The 24,454-nt window shown below is 37.8% G+C and overlaps 1 protein-coding gene across 5 annotated transcripts in view; it reads right to left on the bottom strand.

The window, feature by feature from the left end:
• Window positions 1–12,386: 12,386 nt before the first annotated feature.
• Window positions 12,387–24,454, bottom strand: part of cadm2b (cell adhesion molecule 2b) — a 148,095-nt gene continuing 136,027 nt past the window's right edge. For 3 of the 5 annotated variants that reach the window (XM_040037538.1, XM_040037540.1, XM_040037541.1), the window contains 6 exons: window positions 21,439–21,597; window positions 21,076–21,166; window positions 20,690–20,868; window positions 16,100–16,126; window positions 14,383–14,505; window positions 12,387–14,274 (listed from right to left, as the gene is read on the bottom strand). In XM_040037538.1, coding sequence (XP_039893472.1) covers window positions 14,156–14,274; window positions 14,383–14,505; window positions 16,100–16,126; window positions 20,690–20,868; window positions 21,076–21,166; window positions 21,439–21,597 — 698 coding nt within the window. In that variant the 3' untranslated portion in view covers window positions 12,387–14,155. The remainder of the gene's footprint in view (window positions 14,275–14,382; window positions 14,506–16,099; window positions 16,127–20,689; window positions 20,869–21,075; window positions 21,167–21,438; window positions 21,598–24,454) is intronic. The other 2 variants (XM_040037539.1, XM_040037542.1) reach the window with 1 other exon arrangement.

Raw genomic sequence — 24,454 nt, 5'->3', positions numbered from 1 at the left:
CATGTCCTTCCATAACACTTCTGTTTGGTTAAGGTCAGGACTTTGAGTTGGCTGCTCCAGAACATTAACTTTATTCCTCTTTAAGCATTCCTTGGGAGACTGAATTGCATGGGTCGGTGTCTTGCTGCGTGACCCACTTTCTCTTGAGATTTGATTCACAGTGGTGCAATCCAGATCTTACTGTTTCGTCAATGATGTCCAGTCATCCTAGCCCAGACTGTGATTCTACTACAACTGGATTTTCCTGTCTTCAGACACTTCTCGAAGTTCAAATTTGGTCATATTCATCAGCAAACTATTGTTCCAACAGTCCTCTGGTTCTCCCATGTGATCCTTAATAAGTAGAGAATGGCAGCAATGTTCTCCTTGCTCCCATGCACACAATTTCTGTTTACTGTTCTCCTCCTAGCCAATGTGAAAGAGGCCTTTAGTTTAATAGAGCAGGATTTCTCAGTGTTTTGGCGACTGGGCACCAAGTTAAGGATCCAGCATTTGGTTGAGGGCTGGATGGGAAAAATGCACATATCAAACCAAATAACAAAGCTGACATTTCTTAGCTAAAACAGGTGTTAGAAGGAGGGCTTTCATACAACTTCAAGTAATGTAATTGCTGTCATATCAAAGGATCATGGTTTATGTAGGAAATGTAACTCTTGTTACATCTTATTCCATATATTGGAATATGAAATAAGTTTAGTAACCACCTATGTCTGTAATACTGAGCTTTTGTAATCTCTGTGTGAATTTAACTGCTATTCAGTGAAATAGATGAGAAACCTGCCCTCTGAGACACTTTGGATTCCTTTGTGAACTCTCAGAGTGATCTTTGATATAGTTGAACACTCTGGGAAAGGAAATGGTGATCTTGAATCCCATCCATTTGTATCTGTCTGTCTGTGGATTCAATGTTTTTTCTCAGGTCCTCAGAAGTCACCTTTTTTGTCACTGAACACTTTCCAAAATGTGTTATGAATCAGACTTTAATAGATCCCTGTTCTTTAAATAAATCTGAGTGCCAACTTACACTCATTGTCATCCCATTGATTGAATACTTGACTTTCACCTTCAAATTAAGTCCTTATACCTGAGATTCACACATTTGCTGCTCACGCATATGTAAAGTTTTATCATTGTCCTCAATAAGAACAATGTATTATTTCTTTAATTTACTTAAATTTCTTCGACTGCTATCAGTACTTGTGTGAAAATGTAATTATGTTAAAGGTTATACTTATGAAATATATTAAAAAGACTATAAAGGGTTTGCAAGCTTCTAACGACCACTATATGCACATTTTTAGATGCACATAAAGATACAGGCAACTGTGATAAACTTGAAAAATATTTGAGTTCAAATTTTTTGTCACATAAAAGTATATGATCCAGCGAATATCATATTGTAGCTTTGCAATTATCAAATCCCTACATCAAGCAATGTTGTGGGGACTTGTTCAAAAAGGTGTGTATACAGTAAATCTCTGGCAGGCCAATTGTAACACAAACACCGATAAACATTTATGAAAAAATGAAACCAAAAACATAAACGATCAAGGAAAGAGGCACACATCACTTTTATGCAGCAATTACCATAGGAGTGTGACTGTTGTTTAGGCTTGTCATGTGATATGAGATTCATCAAGATCTAAGTGGCTTGCCATCTCCACTATGCAATTTCCTGTGTGAAATACTTTAAGGGCCAAGATATCTAGTTTGTGTACACAATGCACTGTTGAAGCTGCAAGTCAGCACAGCTAAGTCATTATTTCAGATTGTCTCAGGAGTACAGAATCAAAGCTATGGGAAATATCACTGTCTGTCACAGTAACAGTCACACTGCACTGTGTAGCTACAGTGAAGTCCATTAATTTTAGGACAAGGACACAATTTTTGCAATTATGCCTCTGTGACTATCACAAAGGATTTTTAAATGAAGCAATCAAGATGTGATTTAAAGTCAAGGGGTTTTTACAATATTATTGCATTCACCATTAATTTTACTTTTAGTGCTTATTCAAAAATAAATAGACATTTTAAAAATTTGAGTGAGTGTTCTTGTGGACAAATTAAAATGATCTTTTGAATATTAGTCTTTAAAATCTATTTGAAACAAACATTACTGAAGGCAAAATTGGAACTTTTCAGTTGATAAACAAGCAGCAGAAACTGCAAGAAATACCGCATGAGGCATTTTAAGGTAGGAAAATGCATTTTGTGTTTCCAGTGGGTTTTAAACTTCAGTCATTTATTGGCTACAAAGAGTATGCAGCTGACATGTTGAAACAATTTCAACATTTAAAATGAACTTGTCTAATATAATGGGATGCATTATATATGTCCACTTATTTAATTACAAATTTTAAATTGCTGTAAAGCCTATAAAATAAAGGAAATATTTTTCTCAAGTGCCTTGAATTAAAGCTGAAAGTCTTCTAAGTGGCACCTTGATTGCTTCATTTTACTTCTGGCAGTGCACAAAAGCAAAATAGCAAAAATTGCCCCAGTGGACCCGAATGCACCTGGGTGACCTGCGATTTTCTACTTCTACATTCAGATAGGACTGAGATTATTTCATTTGTCCCTAAAATTCTTAGAAACATGGTATCTAACCTGATCCTTACTCTGGATGGGATTACCTTGGCTTCCAGTTCTGCTGTGAGGAACCTTGGAGGCATTTTTGACAAGGATATGTCCTGCAATGTGCACACTAAATAAATATGGAAGACTGCATTATTTCATCTGCACAGTATTGCTGATATTAGAATCATCCCATCTCATAGTGATGCTGAATTTGTTACTTCTCAACTCGGTTTATGTAATTTCTTCTAATCAGGCTGTTCTAAGAGCTGGGAGAAATGCCTTCAGTTGATCCAAAAATGCTACAGCGAGAGTACTGACGGAGACTGGAAAAAAGATCACATTTCTCGCATATTAGCTTATCTACATTAGCTCCCTGTTGAATTCAGAATTGAATTTAAAATCCTCCTTCTCACATGTAAAGCCCTGAATTATCAGGCTGCATTATGTCCTAAAGACCCCAGCATCATGTTATCCCACTACGGCACTTTGCTCTCAGACTGCAGGCTTTCTTATGGTTGCTAGAGTATTAAAAGTAGAATGGGAGGGATGTCTTTCAGCTATTAGACAACTCTCCTGTGGGCCAACTCCCACTTTGGCTTCACCCTTTCCTTTTTGATAAAGCTTATAGGAAGGGCTGGATCAGGTGACAGCGAACCATCTCTTAGTTATGCTGTTCTAGGCTCAGGCTGCATAGGGAACTTGTTGGGACTTGTGATACACAGTTCACTTCTGATGTGTTTACGTTCCACTAATGCATGTCCCTAACTTTTATCTGCTTTCATAGTTTGTGTTTCATCCTTGCCTAGCTAAGCTCGCCTTTTTTCTTTTCTCTTTCCTCTCACATCTAACCGATCAACGCACATGGCTGCCCCTCACTGAGTCCCGTTCTGCCAGGGAGCTTTTCTTTCTCAATGTCGAAAAGCATTTGCTCATAGGGGATTGTCAGATTTTTGGATTTTTCTCTTCTACAGTTTAAAACACCTTGAGGAAACAACTTAGAATTAATGCTTTATAAATAAAATTGAAGTGATATCAACTGAAAGGAAAAGTGCTGAGACAGACTTGTGACCTGTCCAGTGTGCACCTTGCCTCTTGCCCTATGATAGCTGGGATAGGCTCCAGCCCCCGACTGACCCTGAAATGAATAAGCAGAAGTAAATAGATGGATGAAAGGAATACATTACGGTAAGGTGATCACACCTAAGTGATGTGTTTTATATCCTACTGGGGGAACCCAGCACACGCTGAAGAGATTACATCTCACAGCTGGCTTGGGAATGCCTTGGTGTAACCTCGGAAGAGCCGATGGAGATGGCTGGGGAGAAAGAGGTGTTAGTGTCTGCTTAAACTGCTGCCCCCATAACCTGGACCAAGATAAAAGGCATTAAATGGATGGATGGTAAAGGAGACAGTTCAAGAGATCAAAGTTCTTCAGATCTGCAAATTTATTGGGCACTTTCCTTTCTCTGGAGCCTCTGCGACTCTAACATCAGTGTCACAAAACTGCAGACACAAAGGTGGTGAAGGCTGGGACGATGGTGGCATTTATTTCCCTCCACTTACTTTCCTCATAGAGTTTTATTCTTCTGTGGCATTAATGCTTTCCACATTAAATAAATGGCAGGTAGACTCTAACTAAATGGCAAAGATTACTGGTGAGATGGCTGTGTACTTTTATCTCTAATGCGACGCTTACAAGCTGAATCATGATCAGACTTTTAACCTTAAAATCAATCAGTGTTGCTTTTGAAGACTCTCATACCCTCAGACAAGATTTCTGGAATCTCCTGGTTCTCATCATGAAGCTTAACACTCATATTGACTTTTCACTGATACATTCAAATCCCACGTTTGATGCAATGAGCTGTCAATCGAAACCCCAAAAAATCTGGCCTTAATTTTAATAATTCTGCCTATTCAGTAAGAAACAAGAATATTGTTGGCATTTTTAATGTTTATTCCTTCAAAGCAGTGCCTAATGCTTTTTTATTATGATTCAGAGAAGTTATACAACAGATGCCTTCTGTATGTATATACACTAGACTTCAAAAAAGCTTCCACTATGCTGTTTTCGGCCCTACCTCACCCCTACACTGTTTTCCTCTTCACTATAGCCACTATAGCAATGATAAAATACCTTTGAAGATTCACATTATGCACCTCTTGTTGATGAAGAGCAAATAGCTTGGAAGATTACTGCAGTAACCATTATGCCTTGTTCTTGAAGCCTTTTTTGGCAACTCTTTGTGAAAATAATTTTTACTTTACACTTCATTCACTCATGATTTACTAGTATTTTTCTTTTTTCCCATCATTTCAGACAATAACTCAATTCTGTAGGTCTATTGAACTGGTCATGCATATAATTGAATTAGTTTTTAACGTCATGGTTTGGTATTTTAACACAGGGATTTCATCATGTCTGTAGCTGGCACTCTTTCACAGGAGTCAGGCGAGTAGAAATAGTATTCTTTTAAATTGTGTGAGGCAGAAAACACCGAACAGAAGGTTTAGAAGTAAAAAATTTCCAAACTTTTGCTTATGAGTCTTTGCAGTATTGAAAACAGATGTACACCATAGCGGTGTCATACTACATTGTTCTGTATACACTATCCACTATTCACATGCAGCGTGACACATACTGTGCTTTCCTTAACATTAGTTTTACTGTGATATTATAAATGTGATGCAATAAGCGGTGAATTATAGTTACTAAAATATACTTAAATTATTTGGGTAGTCTTTCACTAGATTTTTGTAAGATAATCGATGGTATATTTCTGAATGCTTAAGTTTTCTGTAATGATGAAAGAGGTTAAATATGTGCGAAATATTAATTTATATCCTCTGCTTGAGGTTCAGCACTTCTTATTCTGGTAAATCTGTCACAATGTCACAAGAGCTGCACAACTGATCTCCTTTTCACAGCATATCAGTTTGTCAATTCAGTGCGTGTTGCATTACCATTTTCAATTCAGCTAAAGTAAACTTGATAATCAAAGTAATTAAAAACACAATCAGTTGTGTTTTCAAATGTTATGTGGAAACTTGGCCTAGCTGCTCTTTGGGATTCTGGACCTGCTCTCCTGATGACCCCTCAAGGTGAACTCTTGTATGGCTCTTCATCCCATGAATACTAAATATGGCTGAATTAAACATTTTCTCTCTTCTCACTACTATTTAATCAATTGTCTTACTGAGCTGTCTGTCTGGAGTAATCCCTGAGGCCCACCATCAAGCTGACTGGCATCATAAAGACAACTGGTTTGCTACTCTGGAAGTATTTAAGCTTTAGATATCTCATTGGTCCTTCCACTCATTTTGTATGCGCTATTTAGCACCTACCACTTTGTAAATCAAAACAAGCTATGTTACACACTTAAAATGTACTAGGCTGCCTCCCGACCAAGTCTCAGGTATTATTTATCTTTGCAAAATGCATTGATACAGATCCAGATTTGTAGCAGATGTCTTTTTCCATGATTACTCCCTTCCATTAAGGCACCGTCTAGTGGAAATATGAGAAACACAGTCATGTGAAAAAGATAGTATACCATCTTTCTATTCTAAAAACCTGGCCCTTATTAAGTTGTAAAATTATTCAAACACAAGCTCAGATAAATAAAAAATACATGACATATTACATTGTATCACCACTTATTTAACAAAAACTGCGATAAGATGCAGAAGCGATACTTGAATTAGTAGAACCATGGTTATCAGTAGTTTTCTGCATGATTTTGTCAGTCTCTTACAAATTAGGCATCACTATATTTGAGGAAATGTTTATTTAAAAGATTTATATCATTTATAAAGGTATTTTGACCCATTCTTTTTTACAGCATTACTTTAGTTCATTGTGTTTATTTTTGTGAAGCTCTCACCAGGTCATTTCATTAGGGTTGTGGTCTGTTACATAACCCGATTCTCACATTTTACTCTGGAATACTCTGATATACAGAAGAATTCATGATTGACTCAATGATTGCAAGGTGCCCAGGTCCTTTGGCTGCAAAACACACCCAAGTCAGCCGTATACTACTGTGGTTGATAGTTTGTATGAAGTGTTAATGCTAATATTCTGTGTATTGTTCTTTTCAAATGTGGAGCTGTGCATTATAGCCAAAAAGCTCTACTTTGGTCACAGTTCAGACGACCTTGCCCTACAAGTCTTGTTCAGATGGTAATTTGCAAACCAAAGTCATGTTCCCATGTCCCTCTTTCTCCAGCCAACTGTTCCAAACAAGCCATACTTACAGCCTTTTTCTAACCTTAGTATCATGAACTTTGACATACTAATTGGGGCCTGTACAGTCTGAAATGTAGCTACTGGGGATTTATTGGGGATTGCAGTATCCTCTTTATTGCATTGTCTCACATTGGGATGAGCATCCAGTCTTGGGAAGACTGGCAACTGTCTTGAATGTTTTCTAGTTGTGAATTATTTTTTATTACTGTAGAATGATGGACCTTAAATAGTATCGAAATGGTCTTATAACCCATCCCAGCAAAGTGCCAAAACTTCTGCTATTATAGAAGTGGTCACACTTGCTGATGATCAGTACTTAACCCCTTCATTCCTATGAAAACAGTAAAGTTATGCTTAACCTGGTAAAGACCAGATGATTTATTTATTTATTTATTTAACATCCCGATACATAAGAGTTTAAAAATTGTGCACTTTCTTTTTCATACGAATGTATTCCTTGTAGGAAACTTTCGAAAGTTTTATTGTGCTGGTGGATTTGACAACAAGGAGCAAATTGATAACCGTGATTTTGTGCATCCTAAAAAACAACCTAAAATTAAAAATGTAAAATTGATTGCTGGGTCATTAGTCAGAAAAACTAATGGCATTCTGTACGGCTGCACAGCTTCTAAATAAACAATAGATACAGTACTTCAGTTAAAATAGTCTCCACTCTAAATCGCTATCTGTACAATTAAAGCTTTTCTGACTTAACCACCCAATTTCACACTCTCTGAAGATCATTCACAACTTAATGTCCTCCGCGTTCTGCCATCATTACAACATGGTTAATTAAAATCCCGACTTAAAAATAGAAAGCTAAGTGTAAAATAAAAATAAATCATCCAATCTGATGTCCTATTGTATTATTGCTTAAACCGAAAAAAGAACAACTGGGGAAGGGAGAGGAGGACCTTGAGGCTGATGCCAACATCTCATGTCCACCTACATCCAGACAGCTGGCAGTCTGCAGGTACCACAGTTTGTAAGAACTGCAGTATGTTATAGTGTATTAATTAATATCATGTGTTTACTAGAACAGGGTTGCAATTTGCACAAGAAATTTAGAATATGCAATATACAGATGAAAATTTATAATAGCCAATATGTTCTTTAATTAGGTAGTTGAAAAATATGAACATTTCTCATTTTTTCATTTATAAAACCCCACTTCTCTTGTATGGAGGACCATACTCTTGATGAAATTAAAGACTATGCATTGCTTTTGGATTTTCCTGCCCAAACAAATTGCTGAAAAATTAACAGTTATTTTCTTGTCATGGGAGTGATTTGAACAAATACAAGTACGTATGCAATGACAGAGGTGCAACCATTGTTTGAGCAACACAAGGTTATGAGAATGGTTCTGGATAGTTTATGTGTAGTTTTCAGAAAAGTTATTCACTGTTGCTTTTGATAAAATATTTATTTCATTGATTTATATTAAGCCTTCAGAAGCATATCGAATATTTATTTTGATTTATTTAGCAGTAGCCCCTTTTTTAAGAGACAATAAACTTAAAGCACATCATCTTTCCATGACAAATATTGTTCTTTATCCACCGATTAACTGGCTAATCACTCATTTAACCAACAGCGCAGCACTTCCGTATTCAACATATTACTTGTATGAACATACATCATTTCCTGTGTCTTCATTAAATGTGCCTATTTGCTGGAAAGAGCAGATGTCCTTAATAAATGGAGATTAGAATCATAAAAAATCATCAAAACGATTGGAATAATTTACAAGGTTAAACGCTTCCCTTACAGTCACAGTTTTCTTTTTTCATTTTGAAGAAAAAAAAAAAGAATATCTGTTTTAAACTAATTCAAGAATTTCCTCTAGCTGTCATTTTATTAGTGGAACGTCAGTCTCACGCTCCTAATATTCCAACTTTAATTAAGTCTCCGGTGAGTTTCTTGGAAGAATCTCAAGTGTTCAAATCCAAACAGATGGCAAGCTATTTATTGCATACCTTATGCCACAGGTACAGTACTACACCCCACCACCAAACACTCAACAACTCTCCTCTTTCAACCCTCTCCTACCCCCCGCCCCAAAAGACTAACCAGAACAAGGCTGGCTTGTGTATTCTCGGGTGCCTGCATGATTTAAATTTCACCTAAACAATTCAGAAAAGTTTGTTGTAATTAAACCAAACGCACACACTCACGCACACACACATGCACATGCAATATAGAATTAATCAACTGGCAGGCAGACAGTCCCAGGGAAGGCTATTTAAAGATGCACCACAGAGAATGTGAGTCAGTGTGGATGAATGAGTTTAAAATACAGTGGGTAGCCCTGTTTCAGTCATCAATCCATGGACCTGCATGTGGCCTGATTCGCACAGCAGAGCTACTGCCTCACAAAGTGGAAGCCCTCATGCAGCAAACAAGGGAATTGTGTCTGACTGTACACATTCATCTAGACTAATGGCATGGTGATGCATCTGGGGGGATACACAAGCTCATGTTCTTTGTTCCAGATCATTTGACTCCTTCTAACTTCCACTCGGCCCTGTCACAACTAGAAGCGTGAGTGATCTGTTTAATCTCATCAAATATGATTAGGCATAACACATCTCAAGATAATATCCCATAGCTCTCCGATGCAGTACAGATACTCATGAGGTGTAAACGTTAAGTGAAATGGGGCTACAGGAAGCCTCAGCTGTGCTCAACCTGTACTCCCTTTATATTTACAAAAACAACACAAACCTGTTTATAGATATGTGAGAAAACCTTAAAATAATCTAGCTGTGGGTATTTTGACAAATCCATAATGTTCTAGGAGATTATCGGTAACTACAGTTTGTATCGTTGTGAGAATTTTCTGCAATGGGCCATTTTCCAAGGTAGCAGCAGTGCTGTAAACATGCTATTATGATTCTTCCCGATTCTCCATTAGAGTGAGCTGTCAATCAAAGACTAAATCTATTTGCACAAACAATGCAATCCCAGGCTTCTATGGCCAGTGATAACAGAGTTTCTATTCAAAGGACTGAAAATAAAAAGCAGGATATTGAAAAATATCCTGCTTTTCATCTTTTATACCAAACCTTTAGCTGCAGGGCAACAATTATAAGCTAACTCTTCCACACCGTTTGTCCTACAAAGCAATATGAGAGATGTCACAGTTAAAGTATCTGTAAGTACAGCGCTGACTAAATATTTGCATGAATCAGCAGGCTACTTTGCAGAATCACTAATACCTTTTAAATCTGTAATTAAAAACATGATCCAGAGGACAAACACTTCTCCATCACCTCTGTTAAGCATACTGCACCACACCCCATCTTTGAAATCCTTTTATCCTTTTGCTTCCTACGCAAATCGCCCCGTGAATTACACAAGGCAATTTACATGCTTGGATAGTGAAAACAAGTGAAATAACTGTTATTTTTGCATAAAACGTTGTACTGTTAATCCAAGAGAAGGACCATTATTTGTGCTATGGTTGGAGGGCTTTTTATGCCCCTTGTTTCAATGGTTCTGCCAGTTGTCACTAATCTACAGCAGAATTGTGTAATGAAAAGGAAAAAAACAACAACAAAAAAATATGTTGACAGCAGCGGGGCTCATGTTTTTGTAAAAACTTTACTTTTCTTCCAGAGCCTTGATAATAAAACTCGAAAAAAAAGAAGCTTAACGCTCATGAATAACACACAAATGCACAAATGAAACTTGTAATGACTATTAACTAAAGGAATAACTTTTGACATTTAAAATCAGTATGTAGGCCCAATGTGTTTAAGTGTTGTGTTTTTAAGATATCCGTTTGTCCCTGAAGAATTTTGTCAGACACTTCTGTTCTGCTATGATAAGCGCTTATTGTGAGCTGATATGGACCCTGCCTACAGGGTACAGTGGGGATCAGTTTCTTCAGTTTAGTAAGACTTACAAGGCCTCCTCAGAGGTCATGCTGTGATTGTTACATTGCCCAGGGTATGGGTCTCGCATTTCAAGGGTAAAGCGAAAATCCATTTCCCAACTCACAATTTACTATTACACATAAATGTTTGCCTTCTTGATATCCAGTTACTAAATGATGATGGATTTTTAGCATTATTTTCTGCCAGGCATTATTCAAGACAGTCTATCTCAATTTACATAGCTTAATGAAGCACTGAGCTTTTAATAATGTGAAGGGGTGCAATAGTGGGAGCTGATGTTTATTTGAACTGGCTGGGCTTTTGGTGGTAATGATTATGAAGTGAGCATTGGGAACCGTCTGTGTGCGAGGAGAGGGGGAGCCGGGCGTTGTGTGAAGCAGGCAGATGGTTGGTCGGACAGTGTGTTGATAATAGCAACATTAGTCTGCTGGGAAGCAACATTATGCTCAAGGTCAATGGGAGCTAAAGAATAGAGGATCGTAATGACTTGGGTCCCGTGTCCTGGAACGAGATCTCCCTTTAAGGATGCTGAGACATTTAATATGAGCTCAGTAATCTGTGCAAGGCTATCGTCTCGTCCTCACATTTCAAGAGTACATCTGTGTCACTGAAGCAGTGATAATGGACCATTAAAGGTGTCTTCTTGTATTTTGCTAAATTGCTACGGCACGCTGTCTGTTATATATTACTAAATGTAGGCTATGAAAATGAAAATTTGTTTCAGTGTAGATTTGGTAGGGTGCTGAATTTTTAATTCTCATCTGCAGATATACATTGAGCCATATTTAAATAAATAATATGGATATATGTAATAATATATGTTGCTTATATTCAGGGTATTTCAAAAGCATATCATTTGGTTTCATGTATATCATAGTAAATATTTATCCCACAGAAATGACTGTTTCCAGTAATTAAGTGAACATGAATGGTGGTATACGACTCTTCTATGTTTCACAAAAGTAAACACAACATCTGCGGCACATGCTTTAACTCTACAATTGTCTCAACTGTAACAGCTTCTTAAAACTAGGAAAAAAAAGAATATCTATTTCATCTTTCTCTGGCTACTGGCTTAAATAAAGTTTCATCTCAAGTATTAGAATTTTTCTTCACTTTTAAAGCAATCAACTGCATTTCAGCATCCTTGACCGAACCCAACCTACTTCCTGTCTAATTTGTTAAAACAAGGGCAACAGCAGCCTGCTGTGTGGGTGTCTGCGAGTAGCTTCCTGAAGCCACTTGAAGCATAACAAACTCAGGTCCACTGAGACACGGAGGAATTTGGGAAGACTTAAGTGTTCCTTTTGTCGCCCTGTATTAATGCACAAATCATGAGTGGAAGCTAAATGCCTCGGGCAATCTTCCTGAGGAGCTTCATGGATTTTTAATCTTTCTACAAGTCAGACACTTTGCATATATTATTAACACTAAAGGCAAGTAATACTTAACAGTTACTATAGTAGTATAGAATATCAATTATAGTGCAACTTAAGTCACAGCACTGCCTACCACATATGCTTCTCTCGCTCAGCGGCAGCTACGTGGACTGATTCACTGAGTGCAGGTAATAGCGCTCCAACTCATCACGGCAAGGCGCTTCAAGGTGCAAATTTAGTAACAACAAAAGGACATCTTTCAAGTTGTTCATTTTTTAATCCGCACTTCATCTCTCTTTTTTCGCATCTTTTTTTTTTTTTCATTTTACAGTGGCATAGTTGAAAAATGAATATTCAATACTGTGAAAAAAAGCAAACCTCACACATCCCCCATAAAAAGCAAATTAATTACAGCAATTTAAATCTGTACAAAATGAGTTATTTATAGCATCATACTGAACTAACAAAATAACATGTATGAGCATTGGCAATGTGGTTCAATGTCTTTGATACAGTGATTATATACAGTGAGGGGATGTTTGATTCACCAATGCCTAAACATGTCATTAGTACTGTTTGCAGCAAACTCAAAGGCCATAACGGTGATCCTTGTATTGTTCTTTTATGAGAACTTACAGAAATAAAAATGGAAAAGTTAATGTCAGACAACTACTTCATAATAACAGCAATAATATCAATCAATATAGTATCATATAAGAAAGTCAATCAGCCATAATAATAATAATAAATACATATATTTTTACCCAGATTTTTTTTTTTGTAACATTTTAAGCATTTCATTAGAATCCCTGTTTGAAGAAATCTTCAAAAATGTGAAAACGCTGTCCTCGAAGTGACTGGAACTCATATGACCTGAAATTAAAGGCTATAACCAGAGTTTTTCTTCCTTTTACTAAAATTGAATACTTACATATTATTTACATGCCTTCGGGCAAAACAAAATTGGAAAGAAATGGAAAAACATGAAAGATCTGTGAAGTACCGTTAAATGCTGTATATGCTAATATACAAACTGCAATGTGTCAGGGATCCCAAGATTCAACAATATTGGTCACTAATATTCACGTTAGCAAAGTATTTTACAGCAATATCCACACATTTAGCATAGTTGTTCAATAAAACTCAACATAAATAATGAACCGACACAAGGTTCCACTCATTCAGTTTGGATATTACAACAAATCGCCAACAAAAAGGAAACGTTTTTCATCCACGACAATAACTGCGATTGAACTGAAGTCTTCATCACATGTCTGACACCATCTCTCCATCTAGACTCATATTGAATCCTGAGACAAAAAGCAGTTGATGTTTTTTCCCCTCTGTAATAGTCCTCAGACTTTGTGCTTTAATTTTCTAACTTGTTCTTTGTTGGTTATAAATCAACAGTGTAACAAAAAGGAAAAAAAAAAATCAGTGCAGGAATATACAGACAATGCTAAGAGGGCGATTATTTCATCTCGAGACAATCACTCAGATTGTGCTTCTGCTTTGTGTTTGTTAAAGTATCTGATCTGTTTTAAGATGCTCTAAACGTGTGCGGCATGTCTGAGGAGGGTTAGCTCCGGGAAACATCCAAGCCAATCATGTAATCCTTAAAAACTGATGTATTTAACATATTTTGCTCCTACAGAAAAACCTTTTCAAATGCTGAGAGTTGAGTTGGAGAACAAAATTACTGTTGTTACGTCTGAATTTTAAAAATCTGCAAAAGGTTGTATAACAGGTAACGTAAGAAAGAGTAGAGAAAAATACAGGCAATGAAAGAAATGCAGAAGAATGTACAGCATTTAGGCACAGAAAAACTGAAAAGGACATAATCCAATTGTACATGGATTATATTACAAAAGACGAAGGCTATTTTGTTAGTGAATGCTTTGAAAACAAGCATATCTAAGCATGATTGCTTTCTAAAAAAGACAGAACAATAAATTAAAAAAGACAATGCAGTGAGTCTGAGACAGCTTAAAATTGCACGTCTGCTGTCAAAGGTTGTCATGAAATGAAAGAAGTGAGGAAAAAGAAGTCTAAATAAAGTACTCTTTCTTTTCTTCTGCATGCACATGGTTTCCTTCAGCATTGATGATGGCTGTGTCAGCGTCAGGGGCGTCCTCTGCTCCTTTGGCCTCGTGTGTTAGATATGTCCCTGCAGACATAAAAAGCAAGTTATCCACCAGCTAGAGAGTGCAAGACATATTCATTTACTGCAAACAAGCAAAGTGATATTCAGAGCAGTTCAGGAGACCTCTTTTACCTTTATGTCTGGCCAGATATCGTCCAAGGACTATTATCAAACACAAGGTGATGAAGACCACGACTGCAACAACTCCGCCGATTAAAGCGTGGTCAGGTCCATGCTGTCCTAAAGCATTGGGATCTGAAACACAACAGATAAAGAGAGGGGATGAGAAAAAGTGGAGGAATGATAACTTAACAACCGCAAGCTTCTACTGTCAATGCAGCTGTAGGCGTTTATTAAACAGCATTAAAGGTATTTTGCTGCAAATAACCTGAAAAAATCCAGATGTTGCTTTTACACTTGTGAACAAAGCACAAGAGTAGCAGATGAGCTTCTGTCAGATTTAGAACAACCTGAAACGACTGCTTTGAAGTACCTGAACAGTTGTTAAAAAAAGAAAAAAAAGTAATCATAGGAAATACCACAAATCTCTATACAATTAAAAAGCTTGGCATTATCCTCCTTTTTTCTGTCTTTCATGTTTCTGTTTTCCTAGCACTACTTTCATAATGCTCAGGACTAGGTTTTTAAATAAGCGTTATTTAACACTGTGCATCCTCTGGGCAGAAAGCAGACAGAGGGTTTCCCAGGCAGGAGCATGCCTTTGTGCCGGTCCTGTGATAAACTGTGAGTGGCTGTGTCTTTACTGTGCACCTTGTGTGCTCTCATTATCTCAAGCTGATGAATGGCTATGGCTTGTGCTCGGTTTTCCAAAGTGACCCTGGGAAATGATTGCGGCGATGTTTCTACAAACCTTGTTATACTCTGCTGGTAACGAATGCAACCCTCATTTTTTAAAATCCCAGCGTGCGGGACGTTCAAAAAAAAAAAGAGGGATGAAGCTGTGCAACATGCAGTTTATTAAACTCCATGCAGAATAGACCACCACGATTGTTTCATCAACTCACAAGCAGGCACTGTAAACTCTGAATTTTCTTTTTTTTTTGATCTGAATTAACTGAATTTGGTTGCATGTTAATGGATAGAATGATCTGTACAGCACTGTCAGCAAGGAGCATAAGGAATCTTTTATATCACACTTGGCTGGTGCATTTTTAACAGAATTTGGTACTGATTGTGTAGATACAGTGGTTACTGCTCTGGAACAAACTAAAATAAGGCAGCATAAAAAGATAAGATAGGATGTAAGTTGCTACATTCAACAACAAAAGGTCATTTCAAGAGCACACAGGGACAAGAGTGATTTCGTCGGTCATATTTTGCCTGATCTGATGTTCAGTTACATTAAGAGAGATAAGTTGTTTTAATCATGTTGCATTAATTAGACACAATCCCACTCAAAATGTCTTACAAAGAAAAATAACTAAATTCCTGCAAACAGAAATTCTGCACTTTGATCAAATCTACAAATAATGGTGAACAAATACTTTTCAAGAGCTTTGTGATCAGATATTTGAAAGATAATTTTTTGACTTTGATTTACTGTAACCACAGAATCATATACATAGATACTGGCACAAATACAATCTTCAGCAGAGGTCCTTTGAGAACCATCTATTTCAGTGGCAAAGACAAAGCAAAATAGAAACATATTGTGTGATAACTTATGCAGCCTGTGACATGGCTGGAGAGAAAACGACAGAGCGAGCATCCATGCATGGTGATGATTTGGCTCATGCTGGGTGAGGCCGTGATGTGTCTTGACCCAGAGCCAGATCCAGATCACACACTCTAAATCTGGCTTGAAATGATCATCTACTGGGATATTTACCTGTTGTAGGCCCTGGAAAGTCTTTGGCTGTTGCCATGGTTGAAGACAGTGACAGCAGTAAGGGAAGACGAGGGGAACAACACCGTGATAAAAAAGGTGACCACAAAATTAATAGGAAAACACAAAGAGATTTCCATGGTTCTGGTTTACTTGACAGTGTGCAGGTATGCACAGCTTGCTGTCACATGAGCCAAATACATGCCTAACTGGACTTGCTATAAATGTCGATTTAGAGAGCAGCACAAGAAAGTTGTATACGTATAGAGTTAGTTGGTAGTTTCTTAATTGGTCAAATACTATCTCACTAACCTCCACAAGTATTCAGATGGTTTGGGTATTTTAAGTTAACTGGTACCTGTTTAATAATTCATCTACATTGGAGCATATTGCTCTTTTTTTCCTGCTTATACATTACAAATAAAATTCTACTACCCAGGACTCTTTATGGCAGGCATATGCAGAATATTTGAGAGACAAATATGTCAAAACCTGTGCCAAAAACCCAAACCATCTGAGTGCATAGAGCAGTAGAGATACATGGAAAAACAAATTCTTTTGTACTGCGTGCCATTGTGTTAATACTGAGGGAACTTGAATCTGCTTTAAACGTTCAAACATCACCTAAATGTTTTAAATCACACACACACATTGTGTTTGTGTGTGTGTGGCTGTGTGATTAATATTCTGGTTACTATATAAGGCTCCTTATCCCTCCTTTTTTAGCACATGCTGTCAATACATATTCTTGCCAGTTTTAAGCTGTTCCACTGACCAAAAATTGCGTTTGCAAAGGTACTGCCAGGGGATAAATATGGAGCAAATATTTTACAAGGAAGAAAATATTAGTCAAAGTTAAAAACGATGTGTTTTTGCAGGAACATAATATAACCTTTGTTTGTTTACAAGAAAATTTAATCGGCACCTTTAATGCGAGTTATTACCAAAACAAAGCACAGCCTAAGTCTAAGTAATGTTTGCAGTTTCTCATCCAACAAACTTGTTTTTTCTTTTAATGCAGCCATGTTTTACCTGCAGACAGCTCTTGTGCTTCAGTATGTCAAAGTCATAATACACAAACACTGCAACAGTAATTCCATTAGGAGAGACAGAGTGAAATAGTGACATGAAGCATGTGGTTTTGCTGAACATTGTTATTAATTATCATTAAGATAATTGCATGTGTTCATTTTCAGCCCAAGAACAAAAGTATGAACACTGTCATGTTTCCTGTTTGGACTTTTATGTATGCAGTGGTTTACCAGCAGTAACTCCACAATGGGGTTTGTTATTTTTACAATATCTGCATAACATCAGCTATCAATAACAGAATTAATCACATGCAGTAATAAAAATGATCCATATGTAACAGCGTTGTTAGAAAAAAACAAACAAATAGAAAGTGAAAAGGATACTGAATTCATCAAATGAAACAATGTTACTTTCTAGCTCAAAGCCTGGTTTTGAGCTCATCAATCATCAGCCGTGTGTTCATTGTCACGTTTGTGAGTGCGTGGGGCACGGGGGAGGCGGGGCCACGCAGCGGGTGCAAGTGAACGCAGCTGTGACTGCCTATGCTTAATGTGGCAATGTAGGCATTAGAAGACTGCAAGGATTGAGGCTAGAGAGGGAGGCACGAAGGCGATGACGTCTGCTAAGCAAAAATAGGAACAACTGGAAGCGAAAACAAACCACTCTGAGGAGCACAGGCGTCGGTGTGAGAAACTGACAGGACAGTCACACAGCCCCGGTGATTTACTGTGTGTGGCTGGTGCAGCTTAATTCATGACTTTACTTCACCTTAGTAAATACAAGCGAAAAGAAGAAGAAGAAGAAGAAAACAATGAACTGACGTTAAAATACAAGGGCTGCACAATGAATCAAGCTCTGAATCAGTAAAGTCTTTCAGCATTATCGCCCCGTAAAAGATGAGTCACGCATGAAGGAGTCGAAGGACTTTTACATCTGTTAAAATTTCAAGCAACTGATGATTGGCTGGTAAATAGAGCACACACAGGAAAAGTGAAACTTACAATGTGTCATGCTTGTTGAGGTGAAAATGTACAATCAATCACAATGAAATGTGAGAGAAACAGGCATGAGTGAGGCTGCAGCTTCACAGATGTATGCAGACTCTATTTAATTAAACTAGTATCTGTTACTACCGCTCTGTCATTTAATACAGTGTTTCTTTTTCTTTATTTAATGCAGTATATTAAAGGATATAATTGCAGTCTGTGATATATTGCTTCAGACCGATGACATTTATGGCTTCTCATCTCTCTTGTCATTAGCAAATTAGGTTTAGAGGCTGAGATGATCCAAAGAGACCTGGTAAGTATCCAGCCAGACACATTGTAGCCCTGAAAAATGACTGTCATCATCGGTGGAAATGAGCCCGTCTCACGCATCTTTTTACCTGCTCAACTCAATTTCTCAATCCTCCCTACCAGAACCTTTGTATTTAGTAAAAGATGGATGCTGAGGGTTATCGCATCTGTTATTTCCTAAGCCAGTATTACAAAAGCTAGAAACCCTCTGGGTATGTATAATTCTAAACACCTGGGTTAGTTCAACAAATTTCTCTTTTTTCTGGTTTGAAATAAAAAAAAAAAACGTCTTATGCGAGGAAGGAAACCTTAGATCAGCACATGGTGTCTAGATATGACAGGGTGATACAGTGATCTACACTAGGCTGGCATCGCTGCCTACCCCTGTTCAATGAACATGCTGAAAGGGGAGAACAAGATAACAAAAGCTGAAAAGACCAATGTGTCATCCTTTTCTTTTCATATTTCCCAATGAAGAGCTTTCTTTTTCCCCAAAGCCTTTGCTTTTAAAAATCACACAGAAAAGCTGCCGTACATCCACTAACTGCTCGGGAGTTGAATAAGTCTGTGCTGCGATAAGTCGTTCACAAACAAACTACAATCTCCAGTGGCACTGTTTAGCTGGCAAAAGTGGAAACAAATAAATCCATGTTGAATTGCAATATTCTGCTCTTGTTTCTGCCTTTTTTATTTTTTTATTTTTTTATTTTTAGCCGTATTTGATAAATGTTACAAACATGCGCTGCAGAGGCCTTAACGAACCATTTTCTGGACCATGTCGTCTTTATTCTCTCAACCCCTTCACTGTCTCGGGATTAACTTATCTCTCCTCCAGGCTGTACTTGGAAGCTAAATTCTGCATCCTTAACACTTTTTTTTTCTGTTTCCTCACAGGAAGAGTCCAGAAGCTAAACCCACGCCGTGATAAGTAGTGAGGTAAACTGTGTTATCCTGCATAGTGCCAAGGCGAAATTTGAAAGTGGATTCTTGAGTACATGGAGTGGAAAACTGCATGACTACAGATCTCTGTGCTGCACGATATGTATTATTCTTATAAAGAAAATATATATTTGAACTGCAAATTGATGATATTTAAACAGACTTAACTTATCATTCTTATTATGCCACCTTTGTGTCAAATAATACCGTTTAGCTGTTGCAAATCACAATCTACTCTCTTTCGCAATGTCTTTTATTGCTAATTGGCAGAAATATAAAACCACCGTATAGCAAGTTTTTTTCTTATATAATAATACATATTTTATCTCATTTACTACAAACACATGTCTCACTTTAGAGCTGTCTCACAAACTAAAAAGCCAACATGCTGATGAGGATGTGCAGGTTGTCATTTGAAGACGGTGTGTCATCTGCGAATGACAACTGATGATCCAGATGGAAGCAGAATGTAAAAGTGTCGTGTTGACCTTATACATCAGTGTGTTTTCACATAATTAAATTTCCTTCTCTGTTGTGAGCTACCATCAGTTTTCTAATGAAATATACAGACATCTTAGCTGAGCAACTTTGGTGAGTCATTTTATTCATGGTTGTAGACTTAATGGCCATGTTAGAATACACTGAAATCATTGAACCCAATGGCTGTGTTGAATGTTAAAACTGTATATTTGCCAGCCATTATATCGCCAACATATGTTGCAGTAGTAATAGTAGTTAAAACGTGTGGTTAAAGTGTCTGAAATATTAAAACCAATTTAATCTAGATGGCATTCAAATTAATGCCAAACATTATTCAGGGAAATCTGATTTTTATTTATTTATTTATTTATTTATTTTTGATGAAAAAGATCTGAAACATGTTTACCCATTTATGCTTATCCAAATATCCATTCATTAAGTCTATCTGCTTATCGTTCAAAGAGATGTGTGGGTGTGGAGACCTTGATAGCTGAAATTCATAAATTATTAATCAATGACTGTTAAATGATTGAAGTGAAGTTACCTTCCCATAAACTCCTTACCTAAAGTGTCTCCACTTTGAACAACTGATTATCTGATATTGCAAAGATGATCAATTTATTGATTTCCCTGTATTGAAAAATCGTTCATATTTAAAACAGGTTGTTTTCAACAGTTACAGTTACCAGTTGACTCTCTCTTTTTTGACATGGACTGGGTTTGTATTTTTGTGATGAACACCATCTGCCTTTGAGTTTGAACACAACTGCCTGCAAAGCTTTGTAAGCAGCAACAAAGGGAAATGATAAAGCATAACAAAAAAAGCCCTTACTGAAGTACCCACCATATACAAACAGTATGTATTCAGCACTACTGGACCCCAGATGGTTGCTGGCCTCACACCGGTATGTGCCATTGTCTGTCTTGTTTAGCGTAGTGATGGTAAGTTCCCTTCCCTCCACAATCATACGCTCAATGTCTGGCAGCTCTCCTCCATCTTTAGACCACTCCACTGGCTCAGGTCTGGGAAAGAATTTGAGAAAATGTATTTAACTGCAACTGAATAAACTGCTGTGATAAAAAAAAAACAATAACAAACCATAATGAATTTGATTTCACTTCAATTCATTTTCACAAGTCATCTCAAGGCACAAAACAAATTACATTTAAGTTCAATTTGCACTATTTGTGCTGATATTAAATTGAAGTTGTAAATGCTTTTCAACTTACATTGGGTTGCCTATGGAAACACACTCCAGTTTGAAGTATTGGCCTTCCTGTGGGATGATGAGTGAATGTGTGATCTCCAGATGGGGAGCATCTGCAAAGAGGAGACAAAAAAAGAAACACAAAAAAGTGGTTCTAACACAAAATGCAACAGTAGTTAGCTCTGTGCCTACTGAGCAGCTCTTAGCTATAGCCCATATCACTATTCTGTTTAGGCACTAATCCCTTACCTGCAAGATAATCCCATATTAATCCAGAACAAATGCAAGACTAAACCTGGACATATAACTGTAATCTCAATCCATGTATTTCGCTAATCTAAGCAATGCTAATCTACCCAGTTTTACAGGCTATGACCCCACTCACAGTGGACCTCCAGGACCTCGGTTGTCATGTAGGGTTTGGACAAAGACACATGCTCCACACTGCAGGTGTAGGCAACGCCGTCATCCCGCTTGTCCACCTGGAACTGAAGGCTACTCCTCACTGTGAATGACTTTCCTGTAGCGTTCACCTCCTTAGTGCCTGTGGGGAATCAGAATATGAACCAGGGTGAAATGTACTTGTGAATTATTTATAGTTTTGGGGAGCAGTTCTAGCTTTTGAGCAAGACTTTTACAGGAAAATTATTTTGGAGAAAGAAGCAGAGCAAAACAAAAATCATCTTGTAAATCTGAAAAACTGTGAAAAAAAAAGAAAGAAATTTATTTCAAGATGTTGCTCTTCTGACATAGACAGCTGCAGTGTTGTTGTTGTTGTTTTTCTCTGCATCTCCTTTGAGGGAAAGAATCCTTAGCCTTTGAAAGTCAAGTCAAAGTAGAGTGAATAGTGAAGGGAGAGCAATATGAGAGTTGACTCGGTTGGTTGGGTGTGTTTGCTCCTCTAGGACCATCTCTCAGACATCCCAGCCAACACAAACAGGCATGCTCCCCCCTTCAGTAGTATGTGATAGATTTCCATAGTTTTAGTGACACTTCTTCTTTCTTTCTTTCTTTTTTGTCTTTTGTCATACCAAAACATTCGCCTTCAACTTATCTCAATTTGTTTTCATTTTTCCCCTGCCCTGTGATGTTGTCCTCATTAAGCTATGCCTTTTAACTTGTAATTGAAAGCCTTTCATTGCCGTTTGTGGCTACTCTCTTGTCAGCACTTAGTGTGGCACCTAGAATCTGCTGTACAAGGCTATTGGATCTAAACAAGACATTAGTTGACAATGGCCTCAGAAGGACTTTTCTTTGGAGATGCTACCCCACTCACCCCTCCCTCCTTGCATCCTCCTCACATTACATACTTCCAACCATCTCCCCCTGGACTGCCTGCCATCCACAGCAAACCAGAGTCAATCAATACATATGTGTGTGCTCACTCAGCTCCTTCAGAAACACACACCTACACACTGATATTGGTCTATTAAACACTAAAAGCTCCTTTCAGTGAAACCCAGATTACCCGTAGCATCATCATTTTGGGTTAATCTATTCTGTTTGTGCCACACTACTCCATTTTTCATGAATGGTCTGACAAAATGCAGAGTAGCCTACAAATGTTAAAAAGTCAAACTTCAAAACTGAAATTAATAACGCTAAGAATAAGAATGCAAAGCACAGAGCAACAGAGTGCATCATAAATGTCAAGATTTTGAAAAAAAAAAAAATCCAAGCATCACATAGGATTTGAGCAAAGAGGAAAGTCGGAGGCCTTATATTTGAGAGTCAGATGCCTTGGATTTTGCCCTGGAGTACAGGAGGGGAAAGGGAAGCGCCTCTGTGGCATTAAGCGCAAATCTCTCCAGCTTTTTCTCTCATTCGTCAAGTCGCCTACAGCATCAGGGTTGCAACAGAGGAACTGTCAGTCTCTTTTAAGGCGGCTGCTAGCATTGCCAGAGAACACGCTAAGGTAGCTTTCGTAAGAATGGGAATGTGCCCAATTGTGCTTGCTTTGAACAAGTACCCCAAGAGGCCAGTAAAGCTGTATTCAGGCAACTGGAGGCACTCCTGTAAGCACCACCTCAGTGTCTGTTTTAACAAGAAAGTGTGTCGGTGACAGGATTCTGGTGTTTTTCTCTGACCTTAACTGATTTGCTGAGGTATATCTTGGAAAATTAAAGGCAGATGAACCTTGAACTTGGACTGATCTTGTCTTTTACTCTGTGACTACTTTTCTCTATTTAATTGCTAATGAAATAATTTATAGTACTAACTCAAATTCAGCTTTTTTGGGGGGCTTTTGGAGTCATCATTTTATTTTGGTGTTTTCCTTTCTTCATTCTCATTCATTCTCCAAAATACTTCTTTCACTTCAGGGTCACAGCTGTAATAGAGGCCTGAGATGACCAGGTATTCTTGTCTCTCCAGCAACTCCCTCCAGTTAGTTCGGAGGGAGCTAGTGAGTCTCAGGCTAGCTGGGAGTTCTAATCCCTTCCGCACGTCTCACATTGTCCCTGGGGCCTCCACCCAAGTGGCTATTCCCGATCCAAGTACTTTCTTGGATCCGAGCCTTGTTGTAGCAGAAAGGCTTGTGTGGTCTAGTGATCCTCAGTGGTGGGTTGTTGGGAAATGTTCTTGGTGGTGTCTCCCATGACACACAGGCCTGGGGCCAATATATAGACTTAGACAAACTTTAGTAAACCTTTAAATAAAGGAAGAATTTAAACTTTGACCCTGCCTGGAACAGATAAACTGTGACATTCCTCCAGAGCCAAATGCTTGCTACCTGAGTTACCCATTTTGCTCAAGCTTAGGATAGCAGTAAATAAGCCCCAACAATGGAAATGTAGAGAAGCCATGTGTGCCCACCAACCAGAAGTAACATGTCCTTTTTTTCGTATACATTATATTCATTGACACTACACAGTTTAATATCCACTGATTGATTGTGTGTTTGTAATGTAATTTCACCTTACAAACTCTGTGTGGAGTTTGGATGTTCTCCCTGTGCCTGTGTTGATTCCGTTATCATGCTCTGGCTTCCTCTCGCAGACAAGCATGTTAGGTCAACTGGTGATTCTAAATTGGAGTAGGTGTGCGTTGGTGTCACTGAACTTCCTGTCTTAGGTGTAGTCTACACAAGTAGTGCTCCATGACAGCTGAGTCTGTTCTGTACTGGATTATCTCGGTGTAAATAAGTGTATAATTTGGCTGCACTACTGGATCAAAGATCAATCAATAATTGGCCAAACATGAGCATTCATCCATCCATCTGTACATCTAACCAAACAGTTAGGGTGAAATTAAGTTATAAAATTTATAGTTAAAATGCACAAATAACAAATACTGGCCACAAATCAGTCTGTAGTGATTGTTGGTTTTACTTTTAATACTTTTACTAATTACATTCCTTTTACAGATTATTTTGTCACACTGTGTGCAAGACATGCGCTAAA

The sequence above is a fragment of the Simochromis diagramma genome, unplaced genomic scaffold (genome assembly GCF_900408965.1).
Source record: "Simochromis diagramma unplaced genomic scaffold, fSimDia1.1 OVJJ01000463.1, whole genome shotgun sequence".
Taxonomy (NCBI): domain Eukaryota; kingdom Metazoa; phylum Chordata; class Actinopteri; order Cichliformes; family Cichlidae; genus Simochromis; species Simochromis diagramma.
Note: the sequence above shows the minus strand (reverse complement) of the source record. Positions and strands in the feature narration are given on the sequence as shown.